This window comes from Canis lupus, chromosome 12 (assembly GCF_003254725.2).
Source record: "Canis lupus dingo isolate Sandy chromosome 12, ASM325472v2, whole genome shotgun sequence".
NCBI classification, from domain to species: Eukaryota; Metazoa; Chordata; class Mammalia; order Carnivora; family Canidae; genus Canis; species Canis lupus.
In genome coordinates, this window is record NC_064254.1 from 935,153 (window position 1) to 954,556 (window position 19,404).

A 19,404-nucleotide genomic window follows, 5' to 3' on the forward strand; every position below is an offset into this window, starting at 1 on the left:
CCATCATCTGTCTCTACCACCAGGACAGCAGTGCCTCGGCAGCAGGGACCCACTCAGCAAGCCCACCACTATGGCCCCTGAGCGAGGACACTGCCTGACTCTGAGCAAATGAGCGATGTTTTATATTCCTCACTCTGGGCAGTGGTCTTCTTCCAGAAGTAGAGTTTTAAAACAAAAGTTGAGAAAAAGAAAACCTGGGGCTTGCCAGAAACTTCTCAAGCAGCCTGGGGAAGGGGTTTTGAGAAAGGCACTACCTAGAGAAAACAGCTGGGGACCACCTCTCGCATTTTCCGGGTGGATGGAGATGGCTGCAGGGGAATTCCCTCTCAGTCCCAGAGAAAACATGGCACACTGTAATCACCTTTATTGAGCCACAGCATTCAGACATCCTGGTGGCTGGTATCCACGAGGGCAGCTGGCCGGCCCCCCACCCTGAGCCCCCAGAGGCAGAGTCCCCAGCTGTTCACCCTGAGCCCCCAGAGGCAGAGTCCCCAGCTGTTCAGCCACACACTGGAGCAGGACAGTTCGGGTTGCCTCCTTGAGAAATAGCTTCCTCTTTGGAAATGGCCTCACTCAGGCCCTGCAGATCACTGAGCAGGACAGAGAGGGATCCTAGGAAAGAAGACCCCCAGGGATAGCAGCCAGACAGACAAGGCTGTTGCAGCTCCGGTTGCAGAGAACAGGACTGCCATCAGATGGGAGGGTTATGAGGGAGGGTGTTCTCTGGCCCAAGGTGGGCATGGATGAGGGGCTGTGGGCCTCCAAAGGTCATGGAGAAAAATGCTCACACCATTAAGAGCACCTGGAGGAGAGATTCCTTAAGTCCTGTACATCCATCCATCCCTTCCTACCTAGACCATTACCTTTTATGGACTCCCTGGTGGTGGGTGCTGCCAGAGGCACAGCTGCTGAAGACCCTGGGTCCCTGGGGCTGGACTCCACAGACTTTCCCTTATCCAGGAGGGAAGGAAGAACTGCCAATAGTCGCTGCTGCTTGTAACGGGAGAGGAGACCCTCCTGCTGCAAGGTGGCCTGGGAAGGAGAGGGTCAAATGCCACCTAGCCCGGGCAGAGCCACCCCTCCCCAATGAGGCCTCTACTCCCCAGGCAGCTCCAGGGCCCAGTCTCTGACCCCCTACCAGCATAACGTTCTTGTCCCTCTCTAGCTCCTGCAGGCGCTGGGTCAGCCGCAGCCCCTCCTCCTTCCGGGCCTCATCTTGCAGGCGCCTGAGCTCCTGGTTCCGCTCCTTCTCCCAGGTGGCTTTGCGCTGCATCTGGCGCAGGGAGACCACTAGTGGAAGCCAGGGTACAGAGGGCACAGGTGTGGGGCAACCCAGAGGTAGTGAGGCACCATGAGAACAGCTGGAATTGTGGGCAGAACACTGGGGGGCTATGTCTTCTGCATGCTGGGCACAGTGGCTGATGCTCCACAACCCCATCCCTGAACCTTCCTGGACTCATTTAGGGAGAATCTGAATGTGTACTGAATATTCAATTTGGTGCAATCAATGTCTTCTTAATGTGTGCCAATGACACTGAGGTTAGGGACGCCTGGGTGGCTCAGCTGTTGAGTGCCTGCCTTTGGCTCAGGGCATGATCCTGGGGTCCCAGGATCAAGTCCCATATCCGGCTCCCTGCAGGAAGCCTGCTTCTCCCTCTGCCTGTGTCTCTGCTTCTCTATGTCCCTCATAAATAAATAAAATCTTTAAAAAAAATCTTTAACAAAAAATAGATGAATAGCTGTTGCATCTAGTTAGAGGAAGTACACAAGTGGGCACTGCATGAGTCTTGTAATTTGGCTAGGTATTTGAACTTTTCCCTACTATGACATTGAGGGGAAGCCTCTGGCTGGGTCAGTCGGTAGAGTACATGATTCTTGATCTTAGGTAAGTTTGAACCCCATGCTGGTTGTAAAGATTACTCAAAAACAAAATCTTTTAAAAAAAAAGTTGGGAGACGGACACGTGCAGCACAGAACATCATGTAAAGATGGACACACAAAAGAATGATGTGCCAACAAACCAGGGATGCCACTGATTGCCAGCAACCATGAGAATGCAGGAGAGAATCATAAAATAGACTCTCAGAACCTCTAGTAGGCACCAACCCTGGCCAGCATCTTGACTTCAGACTTCTAGCTTCCAGTACTGTAAGAGAACAATTTTCTATTGCTTTAAGGCAAAAAAAAAAAAAGAAAGAAAAAGAAAAAGAAAAAGAAAAAAGAAAAAAGAAAAAAGAAAAAAGAAAAAGAAAAAGAAAAAGAAAAAGAAAAAAGTTGGGGGTAATGGTTGGTGTGAGGTTGGGATGGCCGTGGCCTTGTGGAGGGGGGTGGCTGGGCAGGGCTCAGGGGGCACTAGGGCTGGCCACCTGCTGGTGCTCCTATGTGTGCTGGCTGAAGGAGTGTGTTCACCGCCTCAGAATGTATTTGTGCCATTTCTTGGTAACTTCATTATTTGCATACTTCAAAAACAGCTTTAAGATCCTTGGACACCTGGGTGACTCAGCAGTTGGGCACCTGCCTTTGGCTCAGGGCGTGATCCCAGGATCCGGAATTGAGTCCCACATCAGGCTCCCAGTGGGGAGCCTGCTTCTCTCTCTGCCTGTCTCTCATGAACAAATAAATAAATCTTAAAAAAACAAAACAAAAAACCCTTATGTCCAACACTGCCTTCTCCCCGGACGACCACAGCCACCCAAGCAAATCTCACCTGCCTTGCCATGCTCCCTCCGAGCCTCATTCAGTCTCCTCTCTGTTTCTAAGAGCTGTTCCCGCAGCCTGGTTTCCACTTCAGCCACCTTCTCTTGCAGAGCTGGGGGGGGGGGGGGGGTGGGCGGGGGTGCAGATGGGATGTGTCAGAGGAAGCTTTGCTTCTCCGTTCCTCACAGCCCTCCGTGGTAAACAGACTCCGCATCCTGCACACCTTGCCCATAGAGCTCCTGCTGCTGGGTCAGTTCCTGCCGGAGATTGGCAGCCTCCTCTGTGCTCTCCTGCTGGCCCTGGCGAGCAGCCTCCAGCTGCAGCCCCACACTAGCCAGGGACTCCTGGGTGCGTTGCAGCTCCTGCTCTAGCTGCTGGGCGACCTCACTCAGCTGCTGCCGCTCCGCCTCCCCTGGGAAGAGATGGCACTCAAAGGTCTCTCCGTGGCCAGACTCCACTCCTCCCTCCCCAACACACCCAACTCTGGCCCCTGCTCCAGCTCTGTAACGCCAGGACCAAGCGTACCTTGCTCCCGGGCCCGGCCCACCTCCTGCTGGATGATGTGGGCACTCAGCTGCAGCTCTGCATCCAGGCGGTTCCGTTCTTCCCGCAGCTGCTCCAACTCAAGGCTCATGTGTGTGGCTGGCGGGGCTGGGGGGCAGCTGCAGCAGGGAAGGGAAAGAGTCAGGGGCAGTCACCTAGCCTGATCCCTAAGCCCCCATCCCCTTCAGTCCTCACTGTCTGGGGTCCCAGCAGACACCACCTTAACCCCCTCCCATCCACCGCAGTGCCCCAGGCTTCACCTCTCCTGGCGCAGCTGAGCAAGGGCCAGTTTTCGAGCCATCAGGCCTGGGGGAGAAAAGGCAGAGAGCAACGGAGAGGAGCTTGAGGAGGGAAAGGGGAAGGGATGCATGGTCTGGTGACAAGAAGGCATGAGGTCAAATGTGGGAGGCAAGAGCTGGGGAAGGCAGGGGCAGGAGTACAGCGTGTCTGGCAGTTGCCCTACCCACCCCGAATCGTGTGGACCCTGCGGACGGCATAGCTGACTCGGCTGCTGAGGCAGGGCAGCCGGGCTGCAGCCCCTTCCACTTCAGCCATGGTGCTCTGGAGCCAGGTCTGAAAGCTGGAGAAGGCACACATCACTGACCCTTCCACCCCACTCATCCCCTGAAGGACCTGATGTGACTCGTAGGAACAACTCCTTCTATCCTATACTGCTGAATATGCAGGGAACAGGCAGGGAAAACCATAGCAGGGAAAAGAGAAGCTGAGGCCGAGGGCTGGGGCACCAACTCTGTCCCACCAGTCGCATCTGAGCCCCTCGGCCTCGGCCAATGAGGAAAGCCTGAGCGCTCACACCCTTTAGTGTCTGTTAGATAAAAATGATCCCATTGCTCCTAAGGACCACATGGCTTTGCTTGGTCCCAAAACCTACAGCAAGCTTCTCCTCTGGGTCCTATCAATCAGTATCTTTAATAAGAGCCCTGTGGTAAAAACAAGAATGAGCTTCATAGGGTCACACACCTCATCCTGACCCAGAGCCCATAACACACAGAGTTCAGTACACATCAGTACAAACAACTCTATGGGGGCTGACACCATAAGGATGGATCATCTCTAGCTCATTTGGACTTTTTTTGCCTGCAGTCCCTGGACATGTCTCCTGGTTTTGGAAACCTCCTGGCACTGTACGCCATGTGTGGGTATATGAACTTAGGTACATTTTCCCTAAAGAACAAGGCACACAGTTTCCAAGAAGGCATCGCCTATGTATCTTTTATCTTTCCAAGCAACCTGCAGAGTTTATTTCTCATAACCTATGTTTTGGTCACTAATATGCATTACAGATCAAAGCTACCCTCACAATTCCCTGACACTAGTGAAGGCCAGACCCATGAGCATTATGGGCTGGCCGTGCCCCAAGCGGTACAGCAAAGGCTCACGAAAACTGAGCAGGGCCAAGGCAAGGGCAGAACTCTCCAGGAGAGTCCAAGTCTGTATTGACTGAAAAACACGTAGATGATAAAGGCTGATGATAAAGGTTGTATCCCTTGCAGCACAGCAGAAACCCATTATTCAAAAACCTCCAACACCTCCTGTGGCTCTTATTAAAGCAATTTCCTGATGAAGTTTCCAGACCATCTAGAGATAGACAAACAAACATGATTAACAATCTGAGTGTGGGTTGTTTTAAGCCTCACGAACTTTCTGGCAATCAGTCATTGGCAAGGACCATTTCAGTGATGTCCTGGTGCCAAAGTAAAGCCCTGTGCACAGTGCAACCTTCCCATTCTCCTGGGAACAGGAGGCATGCACGATGAGGTGAAGCTGGGTGGTTCATTATAAGTCTAAGTCCATGAGAAGTGGAAATTTTTCATGATTATTTTAAAGTGAAATTAATCCTCAAGGTACAAACCCAACAGAAAGTGATGGTGGACAAGGACCTAGCCAGCCTCACAATTTTCTACACCAGTAATTCTTCTGTTATCCACCCAGAACAGCCTCGTGGTAACAGTCAACATTCAGAGTGCGGATGACAAGCGGGCACCGTGCCAGGAGGCCTATGGGGGCCCACCTCAGTATTCCCAAGTCCAAAGCTGACAAGGGGCTGTCACCAGCACAAAGAAGCATGCGTTCCGCCTTAGAGGCCCTCCTACAGGTTGTAAAACAGGAGTTGAGAAGGACACACCTAGGAAGTTGGTATGAGAGGCACTGGCTTGCAAATGATTAAGGAGGAAATTGGCATACATGTCACAGACTATCTAGTAAGCCAGGAGGTGTACAGCTTTAAAATAAATACATTAAACTTGGTGTATCCACACTCTGCATCTTCCAACAGCTCTGAAGGTGGAGAACCTCCCAGTGAGCGGCACTATAGGAGGAAGCACGGTCTCACCTCCAACCAAACATGCATGGGAGTTGTAACAAGCGACCCTCCTGAGTGTGGAGCAGGTCGCCCCAGGGAAAAACAAACACAGGGACTTTTACAGTAAAGGGCTGGGTACCTCTAGCCCTGCATCCCCCAATTGCCAGCTTTCCAGCCCCTCTTGCCTAAGCTCCTAAACTTCCGGCTATCCAGGAAACCAGGGAAGCAAAAATGCTACTCCGCCTACCCTCCATCCCATATACCTGCTGACAAAATTGGCCACAAGCCTCAGCTGCTCCTCGGCTGTGGCTGTGTGCTGCTGCCTCCGGCGCTGGGCCTCCTGAGCACGGCTGAGCTCTAGCTGCAGGGCCTGGGAAGGAGGCAGTGAAGACAGGGGTCCCCTCCCCAGGGCTCGTGGGGGGCAGTGGTGAGGCACGCCCGACCCCACCCAGCCTCGGCCTGGCTCAGCCACTACCTTGGTGCTCATCCGCTCCACCTCCACCTCTGCGGCTTTGTCCTGTAGGGAGCGCTGCAGGATGGCCTGCTCCTGGCTCTGGGCCACAGCTCCCTCCTGGAGCTCTGCCACCTGGGCAGGGTGGGGAGGAGGCAAGACGGGGCACAGCTAGGGCAGAAAGCTGGAGGGGGGCACTGGGAATGGAGGGGCTGGTGTCAAAGTCTCTGAAAGAACATCATGCAGGGAGACAAGCTTGGGTTCCTGAGATGGAGTCTGAGTCCAGGTTTCCTTCCAGAAGCATGTTCCACGTGCCCACACCTTGAGGAACCACACTGTGACATACCAACAAGGATGCACCACCTCAGCCCATGCCACCCATGTTTGGACTTTGTCATCTCCTTAGAAAAGCCATTCCTGACCATCCTGCCTAAAGCACGCCCACCCTGGGGTCTCTTTCTGTCACGCTTTTACACTTTTCTTTAGCGCACACCATAATCACTTGACATCATCTGTCTGCTGGCCTGCTGTCCCTGCTGCCCAACGTAAGCTCCGTGCCAGCACTAGTGTTTGTTCAGGACTATGTTCCCGGTACATAGGGTAACTCTTCAAGAGATCTTTGGTGGGTAAGTACCATCCCTTGTGTAAGGAGCCAGGAGTTGGTGGGGGGACGAACAGGGAGAGAGAGTCAAGTGAGAGGGTGTGTCAAGTGACCTGTCCCTTCAGCTGCGCCACACATCCTCTGTGCTCCAGCTCTTGGGCCTTCAGCTGCACCATGAGGGCAAACACCTTCTCCCGCCAGCGCTTCAGCAGGGCCTGGCACTTCCTGCTGAACTCGGGCTCCAGGGAGTCTGCAGGCTGGACCTGCGTTGGAGGAAGGGCCAGAAGTGCGCCCAGGCTTTGTTTTTTTGTTTTCTTTGTCCCACCCAAGCCACAAGAGCCACAGCAAGAAGAGGGCTTCACTGAAGAGAAGGTCCCAGAAGGTTCTGGCAGCACGGCAACTCTTCCCACCCTCGGGGAGTTGCTGGAGGCAAGGGGCCTACCTTCCTGGTCAGCTCCTCCTCCTGCATGGCAAGAATGTGCATGAGGCTCTGCACACGCACCTGCAGCAGCTCCGCCGTGGTGTGCAGGCCATCCCGGTCCTCCCGCAAGTGCTGCAGGAGGAAGTGCAAAGGAGGGAGCGGCTGCTCTGCAGGCCCTCAAGCCTGATGCCACCCCTTGTCAGCAACTGCTTTCAGGGGCCACCCGTCTCCCAGGATCTGATCCCTGAGCCTTCTCACCCCACCTCCAGCCCACACAGAGGCGCACTCTCTCACTTGCACTGTTTCTAGAAGCTCCTGTCGCTCCGATTCCCAGGTCTGGCTGTGGACCTCAGGAGGGACTTGCTCCCCCACATATCTCCTTAAATTCTCAACCAAGGTCACTTGTGCCTCTAAGTCTTCTTCGGTCTTGCTGGGGTTGGGATGGGAACCGGGCAGCCATCAGTGAGGCACCCTGGAGACCTGCCACATCCACCCGCCTGCCGGATCCCATTTGCTGCCCACCCCCACTTTACCTCAGCTGCTTCTGTAGCAACTCGGCCTCTCTCTGGGCCACAGCCAGCTCCTTGGCTTCCCCTGCCCTCCTAGTTTCCAGACTATTCAGAGATTTCTCCAAGCCCTCAGCTTTGCTGGTCAAACTGGAAAGAGCCTCCTGGTGTGCCTGTGTCAAGGACAAGAGCTGTGGAGAGAAGAGAGGGCACAGAGGGGCCAGCTCACTCCCACATCTGGACTTTCTGAATCCACTCCCGCTCAGACCCTGTCCTTGCAATCCCACCTTCCATAACCTTAGAAAACAACGTGGCAAAATGGAGACAGTCCCTGGTGCCCCACTGTCCTCCGTCCACCTGCCATTCTGTCAGCGGTCCCTGCCAGGTCTCTCTCCACTAAATGTATCTTCACTTCTGTCTCCAACCTTAGCAAGCCACCCTCCTCTCTGGCCTGCACAATACCAACAAACTCCTGACCAGTCTTCAGAAGCCTTCTGGGGCAGGGGCCGCATGCGTGGCTCAGTTGGTTAAGCGTCAGACTTTGACTCGGGTCATGATATTGGGGCTAGAGACAGGCCCCGTGCTCAGTGGGGAGTCTCCTTGTCCCACTCTGTATTCCCCTCCCCCCATTCATTCTCTATCAAATAGATGAAAAAAATTTTTTTAAGATTATTTATTTATTTAAATCTTTATTTATTTATTTTTTAAACTTTTATTTATTTATGATAGTCACACACAGAGAGAGATAGAGAGAGAGAGAGAGGCAGAGACACAGGCAGAGGGAGAAGCAGGCTCCATGCACTGGGAGCCCGACGTGGGACTTGATCCCGGGGCTCCAGGATCACACCCTGGGCCAAAGGCAGGCGCTAAACCGCTGCGCCACCCAGGGATCCCCTAAGATTATTTATTTATTCACAAGACACACAGAGAGAGGCAGAGACACAGACAGTGTCTATTTAAAAATTTTTCATCAGGGCACCTGGGTGGCTCCGCGGTTGAGCAGCTGCCTTTGGCTCAGTCCCGGGATCGAGTCCCACATCAGGCTCCCTTGCATGGAGCCTGCTTCTCCCTCTGCCTGTGTCTGCCTCTCTGTGTCTCTCATGAATAAATAAAATCTTAAAATAACAAAAACAGAGCTCACTGCTCTCAAGGTAAAGTACAAAGTTCTGAACAGGCCCCAAGGACTCCCCGTGTGTACACCATCCAGGGCACCCCCCCTCTTCTACACTCATACCCCTTGACCCTCTGGCCTCCTTATGCCCCACAGGCTGCCAAGTGTCGCCAGCTCACCAGCCAACTCCTATTCAGCTCAAATGACAACTTATCAAGATGCATCTTTCATAAACCTAAAGGCCATTTTTTTTTTTAAACTACCTGCTGTGTCCATTTTCTGGCTAGATTGCTACCTTTCCCTTATCAACTTCTAGGCACAGAGTATATGTTAGGGATATTAGCCTTTTTCACGATATGAACTGTAAATATTTTTTATCATCTGTTCTTTAATTTTACTTTGTCATTTTTACTGTGTCATTGTGTTTGTTCAGGACTATTTTCCCGGTACATAGGGTAACTCTTCAAGAGATCTTTGGTGGGTAAGTACCATCCGTTGTGTAAGGAGGCAGGAGTTGGGGGGGGATGAACAGGGAGAGAGTCAAGTGAGAGGGTGTGTCAAGTGACCTGTCCCTTCAGCTGCGCCACACATCCTTAATTTTAAAATTATAAAGCCAATGTATCCATCTTTCCTTTAATGACTGGATTTTAACTCATAGGTAGAAAAGCCTTCACCAATCTGTTATAAAGGAATTCACCAGGGGTACCAGACTGGCTCAGTCAGTAGATAGAGCATGCAACTCCTGATCTCAGGGTCATTTTGGGTGTAGAGATTACTTAAAAAAAGAAAATCTTTAAAAAAAAAAAAAAAAGGAATTCACCCATGTTTTCTTCCAGTATCTTTATGGTTTCACTTCTTAACATGTCAACTGGTTAGGATGGTCTCCCCTAATGCCCTTGTCCACATTAGGGCTTCCTGTCCTTCTCCTTCCTGGCATTTCTCCCAATTGCAATTAATTAATTAGGATTACATAAGGTGTTGAATGTGCAAGTCCCCCAGTTGGGTGTCAGCTCCACCCACAAGGACTCAGGCTGATTTGCCCACCCCAGAGTCCCCACACAGATCTCAGATGGCAAAAGGTAGCACTGAGAAATGCTTGCTGAATGAGTCCTCTCCTTTCCCCAGTCCACCTCAGGAGACCTCTCCCACCCTCCTCACCACCCTTACAATGCTCCCACATGAAGTGGGTATCCTGAGTGAAGCAGGAACACAAAGTACTTCCTACTGAACAAAGACCAAAACACCCAAATTCGTCTTTCACCTTCCCCAGACATCTTATTACTCCACTGGTCATGGGGACTTTTCTGTGAAACTTGCTCTTTGCTAGGAAGCTTCTGGCCAGTTCCTCCAGCAGGAACTGAACCCTTCTCACCCCCATATTCACCTGCTCCTGGTGCAGCCTCTTAATCTCTTCCAGTTCCCGCTGGCTCCCTTCTTCCAGGTTCTTTCGGACAACCTCAGCCCCAGCCAAGGCAGCACGCAGGCCCTCAGCCTCAGCCCGACCAGCCTTCTCCGCCCGTGCCAGAGCCTCCAGCTCCATGGCCTGGGCCTCCAGCTTCATCTTCTGCTGCAATGAGGTCTCCCGCAGGACTCGGACCTCCTCCTCAAGCCGCCGCAGCTCTTGCAGCTGCCGAGAGATCAGCTCAGCCTGCTGGCTCAGGGCCTGTGACCCCTCTATCTCCACAGACCTTCAAAGAGGTTAGCACAGGTGAGACCTGTCTGGTGCTGGGAGGGTGGTGGAGGTCACAAACAGAGAGAGGAGGAGGATCCTTCTGCTACTGTATGAGGAGATGGGGGGAGGGAGGATGAAGGTGGGCCAGGGGAATCTCTGCATTTGCATCATCACTGTCATTTATCATGGCAGTCCTAAGCATATTAGGCTCACTAGTGGCACTCACAGGACCTAAAGGCTACTTGAGTTCACGGAACATGATCTCTTTTGAACTACATACAGGCAGATGCATCAAACACGCACATCATTAGGCCCCACATTCTGAAATAGAGATTGGAAGACACCCAGAGACTTCTGAATTCTGATTTAAGGGTAAGGAAAAGTTGGAGGAAGTTTCAGAGAAAGACAGGTCATCATGGCTTCTAGTATCAATACAGTGAGACCAGGCACTAATTAAAAGCCTTTATTGAGTGTTAGATATCCTGTATCTATCCTGTATCCAGGAGTCGACAGCACATTAATAAGTTACATAGACCACTGGTGTCTTGTAAAGTTTAAACGAGCTTACGATAACATGGATCTTGACACACCTCCTCCACTGAGGCCCAGAACCACAGGATTTTTCTTTTAAAATGGTGGGGATCTACAGCCTAGAGATATTTTTTTTTTTTTAAGATTTTATTTATTCATGAGAGACACGGAGAGACAGATGTAGAGACACAGGCAGAAGAAGCAGGCTCCATGCAGGGAGCCTGATGTGGGACTCGATCCTGGGACTCCAGGATCATGCCCTGAGCCAAAGGCAGACACTTAACCACTGAGCCACCCAGGCGTCCCTACAGCCTAGAGATATTAACTGGCCAAAGGACCCTAGTTGGTAGCCAAACTAGCATCAGAGTCTCTGTCTCCTGACACCCACTCTGGGGCTCTCCCCTTTTCATCATCATGCTCCTTTCTCTTGGACGGGGTCCAAGGCAGACCCATCTGCAGCCCCACTCTAGAGCAAAATGGCAGAATGACATTCCAGTACATTTGAGAAGAGACACATGACGAAACATCAAGAGTAAGAATCACAATTTTTATAGAAAAACATTGGCAAATAGCACGGTCAGCTCTAAAGGCAAGTCCTCCATCAGAATCCACGCTACCACAGTACAGCCTATACTCCTGGTTTGTACTTCTTTCTCTCACCCTATATGTTGCTCATTGCTATCAGCTGCTGGTCAATCTACCTCTTCCCTTAGGGCTTTTAAATCATTGCTATCAGGATCTCATTCATTTTCATTATCCCCATTTGTAGCATCGAGCACATTGCCTTATCCTTTATGCCTTATCCTTTATCCTTAAGCTCCAGGAGTTGCTTATGCAAAAATGCACAAGTTAGGGAACTAAGGGCTGAAACAGGGTAAGGAATCTATTTCAGTGAAAAAGGGTCACTGGCAAGCAAGCCCAAGAAAAGAGCAACAATGAATCCCTACCTGCCTCTCCGCCCCAGCTCCTGCCCATTGCCAGAAACATCCTGTTCCCACGTGATCACTTGAGGTCTCTGGTTGTCTGGCCGCCTCTCTGAGACATCTTGATGGGCTGAGGTTTGGACCAGGGGAATGTCTGAAACCCAGGTGGGAGCCATTCTTGGTACAGTTGGAAGGGGATGAGCTTGGAAGTGGGATGGGGGAATCAACCCAGTGGAACCTGAGGAATCACAAGGACACAGATGGTCAGTTTTCTAAGGAAAGGCAATCACCAGTCCCCTTGCCTGGGCCCACTGACCTGAAGGTTGAAACATCTCCACATTATCTGAAGTCTCTAGATTCTGTGTCCAGCCATCTATGTTTCCCTGGACAATAGGAGAAACAAGGACACCCCAGTTCAATTTTCAGGCCACCTTCCAAAGAGAAAGCCCCTACAATAACAAAAGTCATAATCCTTTAGTAACTTCGCAAGAGAAGTAGGAAATACCCGAAGATCACTTGCTTGACCCAACCTGGTTCCTGATAGAAGAACTATGGCAATAACCATGAGATGGAGGTAATTAAGGCAGGCCGAGAGGAAGCTCTTAGACTTTACTCCTACTTTTAGAATTCTGGGAAGCCTTTACCCTCTTCTTTAAGTTTCTACGGCCTCTGCCTTTCCTTGCCGGAGGTGAGAAAGGAGGTACGCAGTGCAGGGGCTGTGAGCCCAATCTCCAGAGTTTTCTCCATGGCTCAGCAAGGCCTTCTGGAAGCCCATCCAGACACCACCAAGCCATGACTCCTGGGTCCTTCCCTATTAAAGCACTGGCCCAAGGCCTGGGCCCAGATGAATGTGGCCACATGTAGGGCAGGACACCTGCCCAGGTCCCCTGGGAACAGGCAGCCTAGACCCCTTGGCCGAAAAAACAATTTCCTGACATCTCATCCAGAGCCTTCCGGCCGCTGTCCTCAGTTTCCCTCTTCTATGCCCTCAGCTGCCATTCCTGCCGCCTACCGTCCTCTCTCCGGGTCCAGAACACGAGAGGTCTTTTCAAGGTCTCCCTACCCTCCCACCAGAACGCACCTAGTCTCCCTGCCTGGGATTCCTATCACCCTCCCTACAGCCTCATCTGCTCCTTCCTGAAAGCGTTACTCTAGGTCCCTCACGGCCGCATCCCCTCCCAACTGCACGCCTGCAGGCTCCCAGCTCTTTCCACTCCCGCGTCTCCCCCGATACCCGAGCCTTCCCCTGCTGGACCCGGGGCTCTAAGGCCGTTGGGACCACTTCATCTGCTCCTTCCCCTGGTCCCTGTGCCCCTCTTCCCCTATGGACCCCTGAGCCCACCCCGAACCCCCTGTCGGCCCCTTCCCGCCCCCCAACCGACTCTTCCCGAACGCCCCTTACCGAGCGCGAGGCCCTCCGCCCTCCGCCCTCCAGCCACCACCCCTGGCCCTCGCCCCGGGCGCGGCCACCGCGCCTGCGCAGAGCGGGCGGCTCGGCGGGCCGCCGGGGGAGGGGGGGAGGGGAAGGGCACGCAGGCGCAGTGGGGTCTAAAGCCAGGCCCCAGGCCCCAGGCCCCAGGCCCCAGGCCCCAGGCCGTGGGGGACGCCTCCGCGCGCCCGCGGCCCCTCCCAACTCCGGGAACCCGGGAAAACAGGAGAACTAATCAGGAGAGGCGGAAGGCGGGAAATCGGAGCTCTCCAGAGCGCCGGCCAATGGAGCGGCGGGGGGCAACGGAAGCGGCCAACCAGGAGGGCCGGTGGGGGCTCGTCGCTCCGAGCTCGGGCCCGGGAACTCGGAAGGCGGGCCAGGCGCTGCCCGCGCGCGGAGGCCACGCCCCCCCCCCCCCCCCGGCCTCCCCGCTGTCACCCGGCGGCCGCGCGCGAGCTCGGGCACTGCCTGCGGGGGACGGCACGTGGAGGCTGCTCGCGGTAGGTGGGCACCAGGCCGGGCACGGGAGGGAAGGCCTGGGGCGGCCCTGCCTGACCGCGGGAGCCCCTTCCCCTTTGCGCCGCGCCCGGAGAAGCCGGGAAGCCGGGGCTTAGCTTCGCTTTGCTGGAGAACCGAGGGACCGTCTTCACTGTCTGTTGGGGGACAGTGGATTCGCCTCCCGCTGGGGTTAAAGGGAACTGGTTGTGAGAGGGATTGGCCTGAAGGGCGAGGCGGCGCGGGCGAGCAGGACGGTTACTCGATTTGGATAAGCAAGTCTGATAGGAAGCTTCTTTTCTACAAATTACAGAGGTGACAAGGTAGTGTGGTACAGAGCAGGAATCCCATACACCCATCTACAGACTGCATTTCCCTGGGAGGCGCCTAATGTGTTGTTGCCTTGCACAGATTGAGTCTCCTGAATACCTGGGGCAGCCTGAGGATCCGGCTCCACCAAGGTGCCACAGGACGTGTTCCTCTCTGCGCTGCACTGGGACCTTCCCCGAATTCTTCGGTTGCAAAGCTGCTTGACAGTTTTGTTTGTATCCCGTGCCTAGGCGCCCTGCACTCTGAAGTTGCACTACTCAGGCCTGGGTTCTCCTCTGAGTTTTACCACTGATCCCTGGTACAAATTCAAGCCTGTGCTCAAAGTTGAAAAAAAGCACAAAGCACAGCTCAAATTTGCATCAGACAGAAAGTGAACTTAGGGCAGCGTGCATGGCTCTGGTGTGGGACAGGTGATAGACTCCTGAAGTGGAAGAGGTGGTGCAGAGAGGGCACCACCCATGCTGCCCTGCTTCCAGCTCCTGCGCATAGGAGGAGGCAGGGGTGGTGATCTCTACACCTTCCACCCCCCTAACGGGGCTGGCTGCACTTATCGCTTGGGCTGTAGGGCCGACCTGTGTGATGTGGCCCTGCAGCCCCAGAGGGAGCCTGGCCTCATCTCTGGAGTCCATGCGGAGCTGCACGCTGAGCGCCGGGGTGATGACTGGAGGGTCAGCCTGGAGGACCATAGCAGCCAAGGTGAGCAGCAAGCAGGGCAGCCTTGCACCTGGGCAATTGCAGTTCTGGGCTGGAATGATCAAGGGGCTTCACAGGGACCCTGCCTGCCTCCCAAACGCCCTATCAGATTGGATGGACAGTTGTCTTGACCTGCATCTTCCCACTCAAGGTGTGCAGTGTCAGAAGCTCTCTGTGGGACTGGCCCCCAATGGTCGCTGCCTAGCTGGAAGCATCTAAACAGGGGCTGGGAGGTAGATGCAGGGCCTGCCATCATCAGGGAAGTATCATAGTGGGGATGATCTGGGGCCTTGGGAGCCAAACTCAGATGACTCAGTTTCCAAATTTGTTGAGGCACCTTGTTTTTGTCTGAAGGCGGTTATATGTTGCATTATGTTTGAATGATCAGGGCATAGGTCTTGCTCCTTGACTGGCAGGCATTTGTAGTCAACCTCAGAAGGCCTGGGCTTTGCTGCTGTCCCTTCACGTCTCTGGGTCTCGAGTTCCTCATAGGTATAATGTAAGGCTTTGTAAGGTCGGTTTCAGGAGTGTTGGGGAGATAGGTTAACTATAGGAGCCAACATTCATTTAGTGCTTACTGTGGGCACCAGGTACTGTTCTAAGCGCATCGAATGTCGGTGAACACTAATACAGTCCCCATTTTACAGACAACAAACATTAAGCATAGCTTAATTTTCAGGTGACATAGCTGGTAAGATAGAGCCAAGATCTCAACCCAGACAGTCCATGGTATGCCATTAACTGTTTTTGTGTTAGAGCTGGGTGAGAAACATGTCTGAGGATGGCACCTCAGCAGAGTGAGGGAAGGAGTCCATTCCTTCCATATGCCTTGTGGGACGGCATAAAAAATAAACTTGTTCTCAACTCACTAGGAGCTTAATATCTGGTGTCACCTGCCGAGGGACTTCAGGTGTTGAGAAGTTGATGACAAGTGTCATGTTCTCCTCCCTCATGTTCCCCAGAAAAGCGAAGGAGGCCAGATTTCTCCTCTCCTGACTCTGGTCATTTCTGTTTTTGTCATTCTCTGTATCTGTCTGGTGCCCTGCCATCAACAGGGACTCTGGTCAATAATGTCCGACTCCCAAGGGGTCACAGGCTGGAGTTGAGTGATGGAGACCTTGTGACTTTTGGCCCTGAAGGGCCCCCAGGAACCAGCCCTTCAGAGTTCTACTTCATGTTTCAACAAGTCCGAGTCAAACCTCAAGATTTTGCGGCCATTACCATCCCGAGGTCTAGTGGTGAAGAGGGAACTGGGACTGGCTTCCAGCCTATGCTGCCCCCACAAGGGGCCCCAAAGCGCCCCCTCAGCACCCTTTCCCCTTCCCCGAAAGCCACGTTGATCCTCAATTCCATCGGTAGTCTCAGCAAGCTCAGACCCCTTCCCCTCACCTTTTCCCGGAGTGGGGGTGGGCCACAGAAACTGCCTGTTCCCACTCCTCCTAGGGAGGTGGGGAGTACCCCTTCTGACCCACCCCCAAGAAATCGGAGGAAATCAGCTCACCGAGTGTTGGCAGAGCTGGATGATGAGGGAGAGATTCCTGAGGCTCCCCCAGTCTTTATGGAGCCCAGAAAGAAACTCCGTGTAGAGACAACCCCACAGACACCTGCTGGGTAAGTGGAGAGAACTTTCTCAATTTTAATTCCTTTTTTATTCTTTTTTAGTGCCCTGGGCTGGAAGGTGGCCCTCTGCTCTGGGGATAGGAATGGGGATGGGAATAGGAGGTGGACAGAGGTGGAACAGATGTTGAATTGGCAAGACCTGGGTTAGCTCTACTGTTGAGGTTCACCACTGGTCCAGTGAGTCTATCTAAGTTCCCTCTAGGATTACCCAGGGGAAAGTTCTAGGCTACTACAGGTTTCTAGTGACCCTGATTTTCTGTGTCACTTTCTTCAGCAATCGACGTGGATGCCCTTGGAAGCACCCAGTGAGCACTCCCAGGGCTCCCCCTGCAGCTGGGGGCGAGGAGCCCTGTGCAGCCACTTGTTGCTACCTACCCCAAGAAGAAACAGTTGCCTGGGTTCAGTGCGACGGTTGTGATGTCTGGTTCCATGTGGCCTGTGTTGGCTACAGCATCCAGGCTGCCAGGGAGGCTGACTTCCGGTGCCCAGGGTGTCATGTAGGCATCCAGACTTAAGGCCCACCACCGGGGTACCAGAGGACAGGGAGCCAGCACCTCCAGGCCAGGGGTAGACAGTGGAGCACCGATGGATCCTAAGAAATGCTCCCATCTTCCCTTGCCTCCCTGGGAGGGAATGACTACAGGGGATCGTGCCCATTGCTATGGACACTGATTCAAGGCTGGAAGAGGCCCTCATGGCCAAGGTGACAGAAGAGATGGTTTCCTGCCAAAGATATTGTTGCCTCCGGAAGTTGCAAGCTGGAAATTCCATTACAAGCTGTAGGTAGGTCCTTGTCGTCAGAGGCACTAGAGTGTCTGGTCAGAGCACCCGTCAATTGCAGAGGCAATGCCTGGGCAGACTTGGAACAAACAAGCGCTTAATGTTCTTGGATGGCATCACTAAGGCATACTGGGAAAACCCAAGACATGACCTCAAAGCTTTTACATTGTGGGTAAACCACTGACAGACCATGATCTTGAACTGGCTTTTCAGAGCTTTGCTTCTATTTCCAAATAAATAAGCAGCTTCATTGAATCCTAGACATTTATTCTTTTTCTAGGTCTGACACTCCTGGCTTTCCAGTTCTTGAAAGAATGATATGGTCTGGAAAACTAACTGACTTTTTTTTTTTACAATAGTCACAGAGAAAGAGAGAGAGAGAGAGGCAGAGACATAGGCAGAGGGAGAAGCAGGCTCCATGCACCGGGAGCCTGATGTGGGATTCGATCCTGGGTCTCCAGGATCGCGCCCTGGGCCAAAGGCAGGCGCCAAACTGCTGCGCCACCCAGGGATCCCAACTAACTGACTCTTAGGGGAAGAGATGAGCAAAGCACAGAGAAATGTGAACCTGCTCACTTGAAATAGAATGGGCTGGAGGTGGGAGAATGGAAAAGAGGTACCTAAGGTTCCTATTTTAAAGGAAAAACAGGGAAGCCCTTGTGGCTCAGCGGGTTTAGCACTGCCTCCAGCCCAGGGCGTGATCCTAGAGATCCGGGATCGAGTCCCACATCAGGCTCCCTGCATGGAGCCTGCTTCTCCCTCTGCCTGTGTCTTTGCCCCTCTCTCTCTCTCTATGAATAAATAAAATGTTTAAAAGAAAAATAGATCCACTGTCTTAAAGTAGATGAAATTTGGTCAAGTTCTTGAGGATGGTGGAACCTTTACAAATTTCACCAGTACTATTATAGAAGAGAGAAAACCTGGTACCCAGGTAGAGCAGATACTGACTTTATTCAGCATGAATGAGCCTAACCCATCTACAGTTAGCCAAGCCAACATATTGTCAATGGTGTAGCTCTTACTAGGAAAGCTTTATGTTGACCTATTAGCAATCTTTGTCCATTTCCTTCTATCCCTACTTAAATCAGCCCAAGGTTTGGTTGGTTTTTTCCCACATCAAGAAAACAGCTCCAGGCAAGAGCCCCAATTAAGTAATGGCAGAGCCAGGACAAAAACATGGGGGTTTGGGGAGTTGCTCATGGACAGACTAGGCCAAAACCTCAAGTGGAAACCAAATGGACTTTGGTATTAACAAAGCATATAACAGGGGATCCCTGGGTGGCGCAGCGGTTTAGTGCCTGCCTTTGGCCCAGGGCGCGATCCTGGAGACCCGGGATCGAATCCCACATCAGGCTCCTGGTGCATGGAGCCTGCTTCTCCCTCTGCCTATGTCTCTGCATCTCTCTCTCTCTCTCTCTCTCTCTCTGACTATCATAAATAAATAAAATTTTAAAAAATTAAAACAAAACAAAAAACAAAGCATACAACAAAACAAAGATGGAGTTTCTAGTTGGGGCAATAGCAGAAAAAAGGTATCTAAAGATCATTCCTGGGATCCCTGGGTGGCGCAGCGGTTTGGCGCCTGCCTTTGGCCCAGGGCGTGATCCTGGAGACCCGGGATCGAATCCCATATCAGGCTCCCGATGCATGGAGCCTGCTTCTCCCTCTGCCTGTGTCTCTGCCTCTCTCTCTCTCTCTCTGTGACTATCATAAGTAAATAAATAAAAATTAAAAAAAAAATAAAAATAAAAATAAAGATCAGGGATCCCTGGGTGGCGCAGCGGTTTAGCGCCTGCCTTTGGCCCAGGGCGCGATCCTGGAGACCCAGGATCGAATCCCACGTCAGGCTTCCGGTGCATGGAGCCTGCTTCTCCCTCTGCCTGTGTCTCTGCCTCTCTCTCTCTCTCTCTCTGTGACTATCATAAGTAAATAAATAAAATTTAAAAAAAAAAAAGATCATTCCTTAGTATAAAAACACTAAGAACACTTCCAGAGTAGAGAGAAGAAAGCAAAAAGCCAGGTCCTAATAGGCAATGAGCTATAAAAATAAGGCATGCCAGGGATGCCTGGGTGGCTCAGTCAGGTGAGTGCTTGACTCTTGATTTCAGCTCAGGTTGTGTGATCTCAGGGTCCTGGGATGGAGTCCCAGGAGTCTCCAGGCTGCTTCTCCTGTCCACCCCCATCCCCACTCTCTCTAAAATAAAGTAAAAATAAGGCATTCCACTCAGATTTCCCCAGGCTCTGAAGAACTAGTTCACTTATAGGGGCACTCTCCAAG

At 52.6% G+C, this 19,404-nt stretch overlaps 2 protein-coding genes across 15 annotated transcripts; one reads left to right on the plus strand and one right to left on the minus strand.

The window, feature by feature from the left end:
- Positions 1-349: 349 nt before the first annotated feature.
- CCHCR1 (coiled-coil alpha-helical rod protein 1) lies at positions 350-13,271 on the minus strand. 14 transcript variants are annotated; one of them, XM_049092533.1, is made up of 18 exons: positions 13,182-13,271; positions 12,096-12,162; positions 11,804-12,017; positions 10,038-10,341; positions 7,570-7,733; positions 7,331-7,466; positions 7,058-7,168; positions 6,729-6,878; positions 6,039-6,149; positions 5,827-5,933; positions 3,708-3,820; positions 3,501-3,546; positions 3,223-3,359; positions 2,921-3,109; positions 2,708-2,809; positions 1,139-1,290; positions 864-1,032; positions 350-612 (listed from the first exon to the last, which is right to left on the minus strand). In XM_049092533.1, the coding sequence occupies exons 2-18, from the start codon at positions 12,109-12,111 to the stop codon at positions 500-502; spliced, it is 2,334 nt and encodes a 777-aa protein (XP_048948490.1). In that variant the 5' UTR covers positions 12,112-12,162; positions 13,182-13,271; the 3' UTR covers positions 350-499. The 14 variants fall into 14 exon arrangements, 11 of the variants coding, with proteins under 11 accessions (XP_048948490.1, XP_048948491.1, XP_048948495.1 ...); XM_049092534.1 differs by having other exon boundaries at positions 12,096-12,228; positions 13,182-13,269; XM_049092538.1 differs by having other exon boundaries at positions 11,804-11,933; positions 13,182-13,249.
- A 64-nt stretch (positions 13,272-13,335) lies between these two features.
- TCF19 (transcription factor 19) lies at positions 13,336-17,381 on the plus strand. The gene is made up of 4 exons (XM_025418143.3): positions 13,336-13,708; positions 14,115-14,729; positions 15,782-16,337; positions 16,621-17,381. Exons 2-4 carry the CDS (start codon positions 14,492-14,494, stop codon positions 16,859-16,861), a joined length of 1,035 nt encoding a protein of 344 aa, XP_025273928.3. The 5' UTR covers positions 13,336-13,708; positions 14,115-14,491; the 3' UTR covers positions 16,862-17,381.
- Positions 17,382-19,404: the final 2,023 nt, after the last annotated feature.